Here is a 15,275-nt window from a genome sequence, read left to right as displayed (position 1 = left end):
CTCAGATCCCATCACCTTTCTCTGAGCATGTTCCATGGACCCAAGTTCCACAGTAACCAAAACCTGAGGTTGGGAAAAAGCACGTCTTTGTTTACATTTGCATTTCCCAGAAATAATTTGACCAAGGAACATTTTGCAAACACCCATCACTGTCTCATGGATTGGAAATTCTAAAAACTTCATTTTGGAAAAGGTTTTTCTCCTTTAGGAAACCCTCTTAATTGCCTCAACTAATTCACCTCTCCCTTCCTGTTTTGTGGCCTTTGATCACATAGGTAGATGCCTGTATGAATTTTATTCTGTAGTCAGTCTCCAAGGTAGGTGCAAAGGGCAGCTGTATCTAGCTTGTCTAGAGAGGAACAAGTGCCTTGAGACAGAGGAATATACTGCTTTGCCTGACTCTGTGGCCCAGCCCCGATGAATCTTCCAGGATTGGTGATGAGGAGGGTGGTACAATTCAGCAGTCTGCCTTTCTCTCAGGTACACCCCCAAACCAGATCTGGGAAGAGCATCACTCACCTTGGTCACTATGTCCTCTTGCCTGGGCATATTCATCCTCAACTGGACCCGGACCCCAGAATAAATGATCTTTGGCCAGGGCTGGGGACCAGGAGCAAGTAGGTCTAAGTGTTCGTGTGATTGTACTTGACTTGCCCTTAACTTTGAGGGAACTCTTGTGTTCCCCTTCTGTTCCAAGCAATCCTAGCTCCCCAAGGTAAACTTTCAACCAGTCATTTGGGGCTTTTACCCCACTGCTTCTTGGCTATACATATTTACTCAAACCACTCTGCAACTGGAATAATATTTATTTTTTTACTTGGCAAAAAGTCAAGTGCTACATTTTTAAAAACAAAATCTCAAACAATCAAACGTATTACCCATCACAGAAGAGGGTCTGGCAACAGTACAAAACATCCTACTTAAGATCTTTTTTTTTTTTTTTAATATACAAGTTGGTTTAAAATGATAGAAGTTCTGTGAGAACTAAGAAATCTACAGCCTGTAGTTTAAGAATAGAAAAAAAATTAAGACAATTAAAGATCTATAGTATCCAGCATTTTACTTAATTCCCTGTTTATAGCACCTATTTCTCTAGGTTAGAAGATGAGAATTCTAGAAACTGTGGTATGTGCCTTGTATAACCAAGATAGGGTGGACTTGCTGTCTCCTCCCCCACCAGACCCCATTACCAAGGAGAAGGCACTCTTTTTTTCCATCTCCCCACTTACACCCAGAGCAGAGGGGGATAACTGGGAGAGCAATTTAGAAATGAGAGTGCAGGAATAAATAAGACTTTTCCTTTCCCCCAGGATGGGCTGTTGACAGAAGCAGAGTATGTGCTTAGAATGGAGGAGGAATTTGTGGGTGGGAACAGCTGCTTCTGCAACATGATGCATAAAAAGCAAGGAATAACTGGACATCACGGTCAGTCAGTTGCCTGCAAGTTTCAAAACCTCAGACTAAACACAGTTCAAGGGAGGAACAAATTACTAATCACATCAATGCTTTTACATGCACAATGGCTCTAGGCCACCACCACCACCCTGGGGCTAAGCCAACAGAGTGGGAGAGGTGGCTTCAACCCCAGCCCCACTGTAATAAGAAAATGAACATTCCACACATGAAGCACTCGCTACACACAGATAAACCCCCTGCTTACCCCCACCCTCCTGGACTGAACCTAATTTAGAAAAGCAAAGCAAAACCCACAAGATTAGAAGAAAGGCAAAGGAGAAGTTTCTCCACAAAGCCAAGGGGACTGAGTATGTGAATCTTAGCAAATGTAAGGCCCCCTGCTCCAGGCCCCTGAGATACCATATCAGGTCTTGTTTGAGGGAAGGAAAAGGAAGACTGGGATAGGGATTCTCTTTACCAAGTTCTACCAATGCTTCTGCAGCCTCAAGAACTGCATCTGGAAACCCTGATGTTTTAGGGGAGTGGCCACTGGCTCAGTAGATGGGACGGACGATGACATGGAAATGACACAGAGAAGTGTTCTCACCTGGGGAACACAAGGTTGGGAAGACAGGTAGGGGATGGATCACCCTGGAGTCCTGGCATGAAAGTCACCAGGAAGCCTGCCATCTAACTCAAAGGGTTTTCCTGGTGGTGACTGTTTTTCTTTCTGTTTTTACTTCCTATAATCAGTGCTGTTAGACTTTAAAAAAACAAGATAAAGACTAGTCCCAAAGCTGACTCTGTGAATAAAGTTGTTTCTTTTATAAATATTTTAATTACAAGTAATTCTTACTCCAGGTAATTTCAGTGACACACGGTATTTGCAGGCACACAAGTTCTCTTTCTCTCTCTCTCTCGCTCTCTCTCTCTCTCTCTCTCACACACACACACACACACACACAAAGACAGCCCCCAAACTTTCACAGAAAGTCTGACAGCAACCACATAATTATAAAGGAACCCTACCTCTCAAGAGTGAAGTAAGGGTGAGAATGACTATGCCAGCCTCTGCCAGAAGCCAGAGAGGGGAGAGTGTGTGTCACTTAAAGAAAAAATACAAATAAGAATTAACAATGTTTGGTTGAGAAGCCAGAAAGAAAAAAGACAGAAGAAACTCTGATTACCAAAAGCGAAAAAAGAAAAAAACAACAAAAAACACTTCAGATTTCTGTACAGAGCTTCCTGTCAAGTGCCTAAACCATAGGCAAACTCTTGTGTTCCCACTAAAATGAGGGCCTCAAACAATTGGAAGAAAATCAAAAGAAACAAGGAAACTAAGGATGGAAGTTAGTGTAAATCTCTACATTTTGGGAAAGAGTTAGTTGTAATTAACTCCAGAGCCCAGCATAGTTTCCATGGAGCCCTGAAGGGAGGGGACCTCCTGCCACAAAGAGTTTCGTTCCGGACGAGTCGTAGCAGTGGGTGTAAACAGCATTGGGGAAGAAATCAATGTCCGAAAAGTAATTCCTCCACGTTTCATCATGATTCTATGGGAAGAAAAAGAGATTGTTAGCACCTCTAGGCCATAGGGCAGAAAAGGGGATAGGAAGGGACAGGAATTCCTTCTGGTCTCCTTAAGAGGAGAGGGTCTTGCATCTAACCTGATGTCAGGAGACTGGTGCTCATGGGAACTGGAGCCTCATTTTTCCAAATGAACATTAGGGAAAAGTGAACAGGCTGAAGAACTGCTATACAAACCTAAGGTCTTTTCAGGACAGTTGGGACCAAACTCTTCAATAATAATTCAGTAGCGGCTACGGTGGGGGGGTTCCTTCCTTCTGCTCTATTATCACCTGGGGGCAATCCTAAATCAATTAGTGTGTCTTACTGGGCCTCAGTTTTCCCATTAACATGTAGACGCAGAAGCAAAATCAAGGGAAAGTGCCTTTCTCTGCTCTAAGGAGTACCTCTTACCAGTGAAAAAGTATGTGACTAGCTGGTGTTATCAGTGGGGGTGGGAGCAGATGGGTAGACTGAAGACAATTTTTCTGTCACTGTTCAGTAACCATGTCAGGCACGGTCTTACTCACCAGCCAGCCCTTGCCAGTGGTTAGTTTCAAATTCTCCCCTGCTAGTCTGGGCTTAGACCCATAACAAGCTGAGAGCCTCTCTTCCAGGAATCTCTGAGCTCGGATGTCATAGAACAGCAGGGAACCCTGCCCTGTGCCCACAGTGATGATATGCTCATAAAAGCTCACTGACCGGATCCCTGAGAGAGAAAAAAGGAAAGAGCAATGAGTAGGGAGAATATGCACTTGATGGTCTGACTACCTGAATTTCTCCAGCACTGAGTTCACATGGCACCCACATCCAGACAGTGCCTTTCCCATGGCAGGTATATCTCATGCAAAAGCCTTAGAATGCTGATGCCACACTGCCAATCCATGCACTAACAGGGACCTTCCCATAAACCTTAGGGAAGTGCCAGAGATCAAATGATGCCTAAGATCTTTTAGCCTAAGACCTTAACTGTGCCCTGAACCTTCCTGCCTCCCCTAGACTTACTGTGGAGTCATCTTTCATAACTCTAAACTGTTATATGTAAACTCATAACTTCTTCACTGTGTTTCAAACCTGTACTGAAACAGGGTAACCTGCATATTTATATATCATTATATTAATAAGGACTTCTTCCTATCTGACCTAAAACCCCTATCTGACACTGCAAGAGGTCTTTATCTGGTACTGTGTCTGTGGATCAAAGAAGTGCATGGGGTACGAAGATGTCTCTTGGCACATAGGAAGTGCTTGATAATATTTGTGGAATCAGTATTTTCTTATTAGTTATGAAAGCTACTCCTGTAACAGTAACCAAAATATCTTATTAAAGCTTTATTTTTTTAAGACTCATTTTTTAAAATTTTTTCAACATTTTTTTTTTTTAACATTTATTTATTTATGAGACAGAGAGACAGAGCATGAACGGGGGAGGGTCAGAGAGAGAGGGAGACACAGAATCCGAAACAGGCTCCAGGCTCTGAGCTGTCAGCACAGAGCCCGATGCAGGGCTCGAACCCACGGACCGTGAGATCATGACCTGAGCCAAAGTCAGATGCTTAATCGACTGAGCCACCCAGGCGCCCCTCATTTTTTTTAATTTTTAAAAAATGTTTATTTATTTATTTTGAGAGAGAGAGAAAGAGCAGAGAAGGGGCAGAGAGAGAGAGAGATGGACAGAGAGAATCCCAAGCAGGCTCCACATTCAGAGCGAAGCCCGACATGAGTCTCATGACCTAAGCCAAAATCAAGAGTCGGTCACTTAACCAACTGAGCCACCCAGGTACCCCTAAAACTTAAACACAATTTTTTTTTAACTAATCTCTACACCCAACATGGGGCTTGAACCCACAATACCAAGATCAAGAGTCACATGCTCCACCCACCAAGCCAGGCGCCCCTCTTAAAGCTTTTCATTGCAGACATCATTCCAGCCAACCCTAATCACTCTTCCCCTTAAAACTCTCATTACACACATTATTCTCTCTGCACTGAAACATGAGCATCTTAACTAAAATTGAAAACAAACCCCAAACAAAAGCCACTTTTGCAATATCTGAATGAAAATAAACACTTCTTGAAAGAAAGAGGCTAAACTGTAATTCTTATTGTGCCTTTTAGGACTCCCAGGATAATGTAGCTACATTTTTGCATGAGAAGGGGAACAAAGTGAGATGAAGAAAATACACTCTGTTAACTTGAATAATCTGTATTCTAGTCCCTGGCTGTTCTTCCACCAATCCAGAAGATACTGAGCATGGAATTTAAATGCTCTGAGTCTCAGTCACCTCATCTATAAAACAGAGTTATTAACACTAACCTTACCTTTTCCTACCTGCTTTTTACAGGGTTCTAGGTAAGATGAAATAACATGTCAGATAAAGATATACTGAAATCTTAAAGTACAGCACAAACATAATCTTTTTATTCCTTGATAAAGAAAGAGTGCTCTCAGAGAAAATATGCTATAAAAGATGGGAGGCTGAAGCTACAACTCACCCAGTGATCAGAACTAAACTATTTTCTTCAGCTTTACTGAGGTATAACTGACAAACAATACACTGTACATATTTAAAATCACAATCTGAAGTTTTAACATATGTATATACCCATGACACTATCACCACAATCAAAATAACTAATATATACATCACCCTCAAATGTTTCCTCATGCCCTCTGTAAACTCCTCACTGTACATCATCCCTTGGCATAAAATGATTTTTACAGTTCAGATGGGGCACCAGCAAAAAACTACCACAAGGTAGAAAGTCAAGATCTATGAAGAAATAAGAAAACCACCAATATCCTGACTGTTGGTTTCCACTGAGGCTTCTGTGGCCACAAATTTGTCTGTGGTGTTTGAAGCTCTGTTGCCATCTGCGAGTATTTAAGCTCCCTCCATGTGTTACCAAACACCAGGTTCCATAAAGATCACAATTGTTGTTTGGAAATCAACACAGAAACTGAAAGTCAAAACTCATCTGCAATGCAGCTATAAGCCTCAGGGGCATACCAGGACTCTTACCACTGCCTCGCTCCCTGGAGCAAACAGACTTGACGTTGTATGATGGCTGCCGTGGATCCAAGAAGGAGACATGAGCTTGGGAGCCCACTGCATACACCGACCATTCACTACCATAGGCCAGGCACACATTCTCACGGCAATATGGCAGTTTGGTGGAGAGGAGCTGAAACAGAGAGAGGAAATGATGCACCCATGGCAATACCAGAGAGTGTACTATAGGGCACTGTTTTTAGATGCCCACCTGTGTGGGTTTCCTTCATACACAAGCCACACAAAGTCAGAGACAAAAAGACAAGCCCTGATTAAGGAAATAATGCCCTGTTCCACCCCTAAGTAAATAAGAGAAAGAGAGGGTGACTGTTAATAAGAAATAAGATCTAATACTGAAGAGGACTGATTAGGGGAAAAAAGGTTAAGCTGGAATTAAATAATCAGAAGCAGAAAAGCCTAGACCTACAGGTTATTTCCAGGGGTAACCCCAGGGCACTAAAGCCAAGGTCACATTGTGTTCTCTGCCAGCACCCTCTCTGCCACCACCCTCCTCACTACTCTTCAGATAAAGGGGCTAATTTCTGGCTATCCTCAGCCTAGGTTCCCAATTGTATGAGAGTTGTACACTACAGAAAGCACACTCATGGGCCTGGCTCAACCCTAGGGAACACCAGTCAGCCTTAACCCTTAAGTCAGTCCTCAGCAGGTGCCAACTGCATGTAAGGCACCAAGCAAGGTCAGCGGAGCTCAAAGGCTGCTTCACATGAAGGAGTCAGTAATTCCTGAAGCTCTGCTTCTTGAGGACGAGTCTATCACAGAAGTAATAGGCAGCAAAGGCCTCTGGGACAAGAAGAGGGCAAATAACCCACAGACAGATTTGACTTTATGCAAAAGTTGCTTGTAAAGATTGTAAATCTTCTCATTACCTATTATTTCAAAGATGGTTTATGTTAGTTTAATTAATTTTCAGTTGCCAGTGATTCCTAACTTTTAGGTTCTCCTGCCCTTATGACATGCCAAATGGCCAATAATCCATAACCAAATACTTAAATGCCTTGTGGATTGGAGGACTGCTAGTTAAAGGAGTCTTTCAGTAAGTCCTTGCAATGTGAAAGAATCACCACCTCTGATCTCTTTAAAAGACTTAAAAGAGGCACATCAGACTCAGAATTCCATGCACTGTGCAATAACATGGCCAGACCCTTGGAAAACTGATGCTTTAGACAGAATGTTAGGGAGAGTATTTTAACCAAAAGGTAAATTTTTAGGTAAAACCACTAAGTCATGTTCATCACACCTTAGAGAGTGTATTTTCAGCCTTCCAGAGATGAAAGTAACCATCCAGAGACACTGCTCCCAATTCCTACAAGAGCAATGAAAAAAATAGGTTATATTTCAATCTGTAGCAACTAATATACAATAGTAAGCAGGGGAAGACCCTGAAGGTTGGGGTCCTCCCATTGTTCATTCTTATCCCATGAGGATTCCAGCAGGGGGGGCCAGGGATTGTTAATTGTTAGTCCATCATCTCACTCTATGGCATGCAGCTGGATAGAATATTAAATCAAGGCTGCTTCTTGGGAGAACTCAAGAAGCCAGCCAGGTTCTAGCAGTAATATAAATACCTATGGTTCAGAAAGTTCCTACTATGTAATCATTCCCATGACATCTCGTTGGATAGTTATAGCAGAGCACACACATGAAGGACAGTTTCATAAATCTCAGTGTGAAAGCTTCTATGATTGGAGGATCTAAATCTACCTCTAAGCCATAACTATGGACAGGAGATAGGAGGCTAAGAACTATCTTTCAAATGTGGCCTGATTCAGATTTGGGGAGCTTTTCTCCTCTTCTGGCTCTGAGTCTCCACCCTAACATTCAATACCGCCAGTTTCAGATCTGACTCAATGATTAGGTAAGACCTGCTGGGAGTGTTGATAAGAGGCAGTGAAGAATGAAAAGAACCTGAATACCAAAGACAAAAAAGTTATCATTTTCAGAGGCACATATGAAAATCACACCCAAAATAGAGCACTTGCAAAGGCATGTGCAAATGAGAGACAGTCAAATCAGAGTGGCCCTGGGGAAACTCTGAGAGGCTGACCTACAAATATGGACCATCCAGAGAAATACTGCAGAGCTCAATGCAAGGGATGGGTTTTATAATCTCAGAATTTCTCACCAGTGTCCCTCAGCCTTCAATTCTCCATAGGCTCAGAACTAAGCTATGTTACAAGGACTGACTTGGAAAAGGAAGGGAAGTGAATCTTACAAGATTTAAGCCAAGAAGCTGAAGCAAGAGGAATAGGCTTCCTCTTTGGCAATGTCATACCTTATTCTTGTTGTTGAAGGCCAGAGCCCGGACCTTGCAGTTGTCAGGATTTGTGTCCTCCTTGGGAATGTCCTTTAAGGCCTTGTGAGTGATGTGAGCATACACAGGGACCCGTGACACATTGTGCCTTGCATCACTTTTGGTCAACACATCGTCTGTCACCTCCCAGAGTCCCATAGAGCCATCACGTGAGCCTACAGAGCAAGGAAACCACAGATGTCAGACATACTCAAATCTCTATGGGACAGTCCTACAGAAACCAAGATGGGCTTTCTTAGTCTAGCTCTCTGGGCATCATCCTCATATGTAGCTTGGTCAGGCGGCCCAGCACAAAACAGAACAGCATACATTTTAATAGTTACATCAAAAGGATGATTCAACTAAGGTATAGGAGTTATAATATAACCTTTAACCATTGGTGAGATTTTTCAAGAGAATTATAGTTTGAGAAAGCTCAGTAATTTTCCAAGCCAAATGCTTAGGTCACTTGGGCATGCACAGGTGATGTCTGCTGGGCAGTAGAGTTTGGGAACCTCCACCTTAGAGCAACAGTACTTAATGTCTTCTGAGTCTTGTATGCCTCTGAGAGACTTAAGAATGTTAAAAACCCCTTTCTCTAGAAAACTACACAAAATACCACATTGTACATTCAATTTTAGGGAGGTTCATGAACCTCTTGAAGGCTTTCCATGGACCTATAGGGACCATAATTCCCATATTAAGAATGTTTGGGGGCACCTGGGCAGCTCAATGGGTTAAGCATCCCACTTTGGCTCAGGTCATGATCTCACAGTTTGTGGGCTTGAGCCCCACATTGAGCCCTGTGCTTGACAGCTCAGAACCTGGAACCTGCTTCAGATTCTGTGTCTCCCTCTCTCTCTGCCCCTCCCCACCCTCTCAAAAATAAACTTAAAAAAAAAAACCAAAAAACAAAAACCTTTAAAAAAAGAATGCAAGTTCGAGGCACCTGGCTGTCTCAGTCAGTAGAGCATGCTACTAACTCTTGACTCATGTTGGGTGTGGAGATGACTTAAAAAAAAAAAAAAAAAAAGGATGAGCATTCTGCAGAAGATGAATACTTAAAAACATAGTTTTCCTTAGCAAACAATAATGAAGCACTTAAAAAACTAAAAACAGTTTTCTTTGAACTGAGCCCTGAATACATTGCTGGTGGCAAGCTTAAATGGGACCATCTTTCTGGAGGACAACTGAGCATCTGCAGCAAAAACCAGAAAGTGTGTGCTCCCATCTAGGAATAATGCACTATCATAAGACACATACAAAAAGATGTTTATTCAGAACAATCTGTATGTCCTATAAGAATAAGGCTGTGTTATAGTCATAAAATAGAAAATCAAAAACCATTAAAAAAAATCCTGTTTTGGGGTGCCTGGGTGGCTCAGTCGGTTAAGCGTTCGACTTCGGCTCAGGTCATGTGATCTCGAGGTCTATGAGTTCGAGCCCCACGTCAGGCTCTGTGCTGACAGCTCAGAGCCTGGAGCCTGCTTCGGATTCTGTGTCTCCCTCTCTCTCTGCCCCTCCCCTGCTCTCTCTCTCTCTCTCTCTCTCTCTCTCTCTCAAAGAAATATTAAAAAAAAAAAAAATCCCGTCTTAGGGGTGCCTGGGTGGTTCAGTTGTTGAGCGTCCACTCTTGATTTTGGCTCAGTTCATGATTTACAGTTTATGAGCTCAAGCCCCAAACTGAGTTCTACACTGATAGTGCAGAGCCTGCTTGGGATTCTCTCTCTGCTTCTCTGCTGCCTGCATGCACACGAGCACATTCACTCTTTCTCAAAATAAATAAATTTCAAAAAAAAATTATGTTTTAAAATTCCTTTCCAGTAAAGTTATTTGCCAACTCTCCTTTAGACTAGAAGATATCCTTCCCATATTGCAAATCTCACGAATGTTTCATAGTAAAAATTATCTAACACGAGAGAAATACCAGCCAATTTGTGTGCATCTTTTCTTTTAAAGATTTTATTTTCAAGAAATCTCTACACCCAACACAGGGCTCAAACCTACAACCCCGACATCAAGAATCACATGCTTTACAGACTGAGCCAGCCAGGTGCCACCAATTTGTTTGCATCATAACGCTTATGGACAGGGATTCAAAGCAGAGGTTTTATTACATATGAAATCTAGAAAAGGCCAGAGAGAGAAGGACACATCCGAAGAACTATGCATGGTTTATAATGCAAATTAAAAAATAAATCTGTACAAGTTTTGGGGTGCCTGAGTGGCTCAGTCGGTTAAGTGTCTGACTTCAGCTCAGGTCATGATCTCGCAGTTTGTGAGTTCGAGCCCTGTGTCAGGCTCTGTGCTAACAGCTCAGAGCCTGGGGCCTGCTTCAGATTCTGTGTCTCCCTCTCTCTCTGCCCTTCCCATGCTCATGCTCTGTCTCTTAATAATAAATAAACATTAAAAAAAAAACTATACAAGTTTTATTATGAAAAATTCAAGCATACTGAAATGTTGACAGAATTTTACAATGAACTGTATTCTATCAACATTTTATTATACTTGGTAGGTACATCTATCCATATATTCATCATTCATCCATTTTAACCAACTAAAAATATGTACTGAAAAATGACTATTATTTTAATATTATATTTCAAAATATTAATAGTAGTTATCTCTGGGTAGAGATATTGAGGGTAGTTCTTATTTCTTTTTGTTTATCTATATTTTAAAAATTTCTTATGATTAACACCTATTACTTTTAAAATAAAGAAAAATTATTTAAAGAACTAGTTGGGCAGCATCATGAAGATTGGATTAGAGAAGTACAGAAGCAGAGAGAAAATATGGAAGGATATTAGGGGTAATTCAAGATATAGATGATGAGCACTCTAGCATAGAAAACAAATTGTAGGGGCGCCTGGGTGGCTCAGTCGGTTAAGTGGCCGACTTCGGCTCAGGTCATGATCTCACCGTCCGTGAGTTCGAGGCCCACGTCAGGCTCTGTGCTGACAGCTCAGAGCCTGGAGCCTATTTCAGATTCTGTGTCTCCCACTCTCTGACCCTCCCCTGTTCATGCTCTGTCTCTCCCTGTCTCAAAAATAAATAAAACGTTAAAAAAAAAAAAAAAAAAGAAATTGTACATAAGAGGGTTTTTTTTTTTTTTAATTATTTAAGTATAGGTGACATACAATGTTTATAAGACATACTTTAAAAAGCAGTATAAACATGGCTTGGTAATCTAAGGAGACTGAAGACCCTAAGAGGAGTTTTAGTTTTCTGGCTGTGCACCTTTGTGTGGAAGGTGGGAGCATTCACAAATATATGTCCTTGGAGAGGAGGGGATCTTGGAAGAAAGATGATGAGTATGAATGTGCTGAGTCTGAGGTGGAATGTTCAGGGGTTGATATTCATCATCAAGCTGAACATTAACAATGGTTAACAAGTATTGGGCATTTTTAATACAGCAGCAATTATGTATTACTTCATTTAATCCTACCAATGACCTTTTTATAAAAACGTTTATTTTAGAGAGAGAGAGACAAAGAGAGTGTCAGTGGGGGAAGTGCAGAGAGAGACAGGGAGACAGAATCCTAAGCAGGGTTCAAGTTGCCCATGTAGAGCCTGACACAGGGCTTGAACCCACAAACCATGAGATCACGACCTGAGCCAAAATCAAGAGTCAGGTGCTTAACCAACTGAGCCACCGAGGTGCCCTCAGAGCCCATGTTCTTAAAACCTGCTATACTGTTCAGAAAATGTAGACTTGGGAGTTAGCAGCTTGAAAACATAGGATGTTGGCAGGGTATCTCAAGGAGAGATGAGAGGCTCCCAAAGCAAAGCCAAGTCCTGGCTCCCAACAACATTTAGTGCAGGTTACTGTCATACAGGCAATCCCTGTTATAAAGATGACAGGGCTCGGCCTCTGCCTTCAAACAGCTTTCATTCCCCAGGGAGGCAAATGACAGGGAATTAAAAAGCTTCTGAACCACTCCTGGGTAATTCTGACCTGTAACTATGTTTCTTCATTAGATTTATCTTCCTTCTTGGCTGCTTTCTATTGCCTTGCGAAGAATTGAAAGAGGAAATATTTATGTTCCCTGAGCTTTGTTAGTAGCAGTTCTAAGCATGGGCTTTGAAATCAGACCTGGATTCAGATCCTGAGTCCATCTGTCACTATTCATGTGGCCTTTGGCAAGTTATAATAAACTCTCAGAATATAAAGTTTCTCATTTGTGAAATGAGGCTAATAATGCAAACCTTTTAGTATTATTCTGAGAATTATAACAGATATGAGGTACTTAATTTAGCAACCATTATGATTATTTTTATTTGGGAATCTAGAACTGGGGATTGGATTTTTACATATGGGTACCCAGCAAAACTGTAGCACTCTCAGCCTACTTTGTAGGCTGCTGTGGGTATCCGGAAAGCATTTGTGTATCTCTTTATTATCTTCTCTACACTAATTTCCCTGTGTTTTTTTCTGACTTCTACCCCTGGGAAAGAAATTCCCCCAATTCTTTTTTTTTTTTTAATGTTTATTTAATTTTGAGACAGAGAAAGACACAGCGTGAACGGGGGAGGGTCAGAGAGAGGTAGACATAGAATCTGAAGCAGGCTCCAGGCTCCGAGCTGTCAGCACAGAGCCCAAAGCGGGGCTCAAACTCACGGAGTGTGAGATCATGACCTGAGCCGAAGTCGGATGCCTAACCGACTGAGCCACCCAGGCGCCCCAAGAAATTCCCCCAATTCTATACAACTTTTATCAATAAGAAGCACTTTATATAATTGTACAGAAAGTAACTGCTCCTAATACTTCACATCAACTTTTCCAAAAACTTTCACAACCATTGTCACAATGAAGTACCCCAGAAATGTTGAGGCTAACATGCCATCACACATACTTTTGGGGAACAAAGAGGAATATGAATAATAAATGAAGAATGCCAGCAAAACTCCACTTTCCAGATCAGGAATATACAGGGGAAATGACTTATTCAAGGACACATGATAAGTAAGAGAAAGAGCCAATATTGGAAATAAGATCTCCTGGCCCCTGGCTGATGGTCTGTTTACTGGGCTATTTCCAATCGCACTACTACCCCTTTTCAATTTCTAGCCTCCCTCCCTCCCTGCCACACAAAAACTCCATACAAAAGGGTAATTTTACCAGATACCGCCATAGTATCACTGATCCATGCAATGGAAAAGATCCAATCCTTGTGTCCATCCTTGGAGAGGAAGAAGGGACAGACAGGTACAGAGAGAGAGGGGAAAAAAATAAATTAGTAAAATAAGGATTACAATGTATACTCTTGAAAAGCATACAGTCTGACTGAAAATATCTTTGTAAAACTGATAAAGTGATCTCTGATGATCTTAACCCATACGGCAGGATCCCACAATTTTTAACTTCTGTCTTGAGGAGCTCAAAGCTGGAATAAAACCGGCATTCCCATGGGCAATGAACATGTCTGGTGGACACACCGCTCTGGCCTGCCACCTCTGGATGTCTTATTTGGGGCTTCTACACATAATCACCTACCTTTTCTCTCCCTAATTTCATCCTACCACTCTTCTCTTGTACCTTCCTGGTACAAGAGCTATAACTGGAACTCTCTTCCTCCAGACATCAACATGACTTGTACTCTCATTTCCTTTATGTCTCCCTGCTAAATGTCATTCTTATCAATGAGGACTTCTCTGACCATCCTCTGAAATAGCATTCTCCAACTCTATCCCCTTAATCTGCCTTTACACTTCTCCATGGCACTTATCACACTCCGACATACTGCTGGTAAATATTTATTGGTTTATATATTGGTTTATATGTCTCCCTCCACTAGAAGACAGGCTTCACGAGGTGTGGGGCTTTATCTGTTTTGTTCATTGCATGTCCCCAGTGTCCAAAACAATGATTGGACATAGAAAGCTCAATAAACAGTTGTTGCTGAATGAATGACTTAATAAACTTTGTTCTCTGACTACGGGCAGTGGAAGATATGTAGACATTGTGGATTCAGACACAAATCCACTGGTGCTGGACCCTGAGGTGTGTTGCTCACTGCTTTATTGAACAACACTCTCAATATACCAGATACTCTCTATGGGGAATTCAGTCCCCATTCAGATATTTCTACCCTCTCACCCCACCCCCATGCCCCTGGAGTTAGCAGAAATCTAGGGGAAACTATTCCTTCCCAGGGGGCATGTGGGAGGAGGGTCCATGTTACCTAGCAGGCTCTGTTTAAAAACAGGCTACCTCTAACTACAATTACTGGGGAAACTTACATCACCCACACACACAGGATCTAGCGTAGGCAGCCGGTAAATGGCAAGACTGTTGGGGTTGTCTCCTCCAGTGGCTAACAGAGTTCTGGAGGGATTCAGCTCAATGGCATGGATACCACAGCCCTGCTGGGTCACACCTCCAGGGTCCCGGTCCTTCAGAATGGGAATCTTGGTGATCTGGCTTGTCTGCACATCCACTACAAATAGCTACAAGAAAAGGGATAAAGAAGGTGACACAGTTTCTCTTTAATATGGATAACCCTGGGTACAAACATCCATTCATTCAATTATCCATCAAACTTTAATTAATCTCTACTACATGTTAGACCCTAGAAATTGTTAAAGGCATAGTCAGGGTTATTAGTCAAATGAAATATGAAAATAAGGAAATATAACAGAGAAAGGTATAATATACTGCATGAACACAGATTAACAAGTAGTAAATTCTGTCTGGGATTCAAAGACAGCTTCAGGGGTGCCTGGATTGGCTCAGTCAGTTAAGCATCTGGCTCTTGATTTCACTGTTCCTGAGATCAAGCCCCAGTCCCAAGCTTGCGATTCTTTTCTCTTTTCCTCCTCTTTCCCTCTCTCTTTGCTCCGCTCCCCCACTCTCAAAATAAATAAATAAATAAATAAATAAACTTAAAAAAAAAAAAAAGGGGCAGCTTCAAAGAGGACTTTCATTAGACTATGGACCTAAAGAACCCAAC

The 15,275-nt window shown here is 41.9% G+C and overlaps 1 protein-coding gene across 3 annotated transcripts in view; it reads right to left on the bottom strand.

The window, feature by feature from the left end:
• Nucleotides 1-788: 788 nt before the first annotated feature.
• The window catches only part of DCAF12 (DDB1 and CUL4 associated factor 12), a 38,810-nt gene continuing 24,323 nt past the window's right edge, over nucleotides 789-15,275 (bottom strand). For all 3 annotated transcript variants that reach the window (XM_053204998.1, XM_027039299.2, XM_027039301.2), the window contains exons 3-9: nucleotides 14,566-14,772; nucleotides 13,445-13,505; nucleotides 8,305-8,498; nucleotides 7,270-7,335; nucleotides 5,982-6,144; nucleotides 3,489-3,667; nucleotides 789-2,945 (exon numbers count right to left, since the gene is read on the bottom strand). In XM_053204998.1, the coding sequence (XP_053060973.1) occupies nucleotides 2,787-2,945; nucleotides 3,489-3,667; nucleotides 5,982-6,144; nucleotides 7,270-7,335; nucleotides 8,305-8,498; nucleotides 13,445-13,505; nucleotides 14,566-14,772 (1,029 nt within the window). In that variant the 3' untranslated portion in view covers nucleotides 789-2,786. The remainder of the gene's footprint in view (nucleotides 2,946-3,488; nucleotides 3,668-5,981; nucleotides 6,145-7,269; nucleotides 7,336-8,304; nucleotides 8,499-13,444; nucleotides 13,506-14,565; nucleotides 14,773-15,275) is intronic.

Source organism: Acinonyx jubatus, chromosome D4 (genome assembly GCF_027475565.1).
Source record: "Acinonyx jubatus isolate Ajub_Pintada_27869175 chromosome D4, VMU_Ajub_asm_v1.0, whole genome shotgun sequence".
Taxonomy (NCBI): domain Eukaryota; kingdom Metazoa; phylum Chordata; class Mammalia; order Carnivora; family Felidae; genus Acinonyx; species Acinonyx jubatus.
This window is presented reverse-complemented; position numbering and strand designations above follow the sequence as displayed.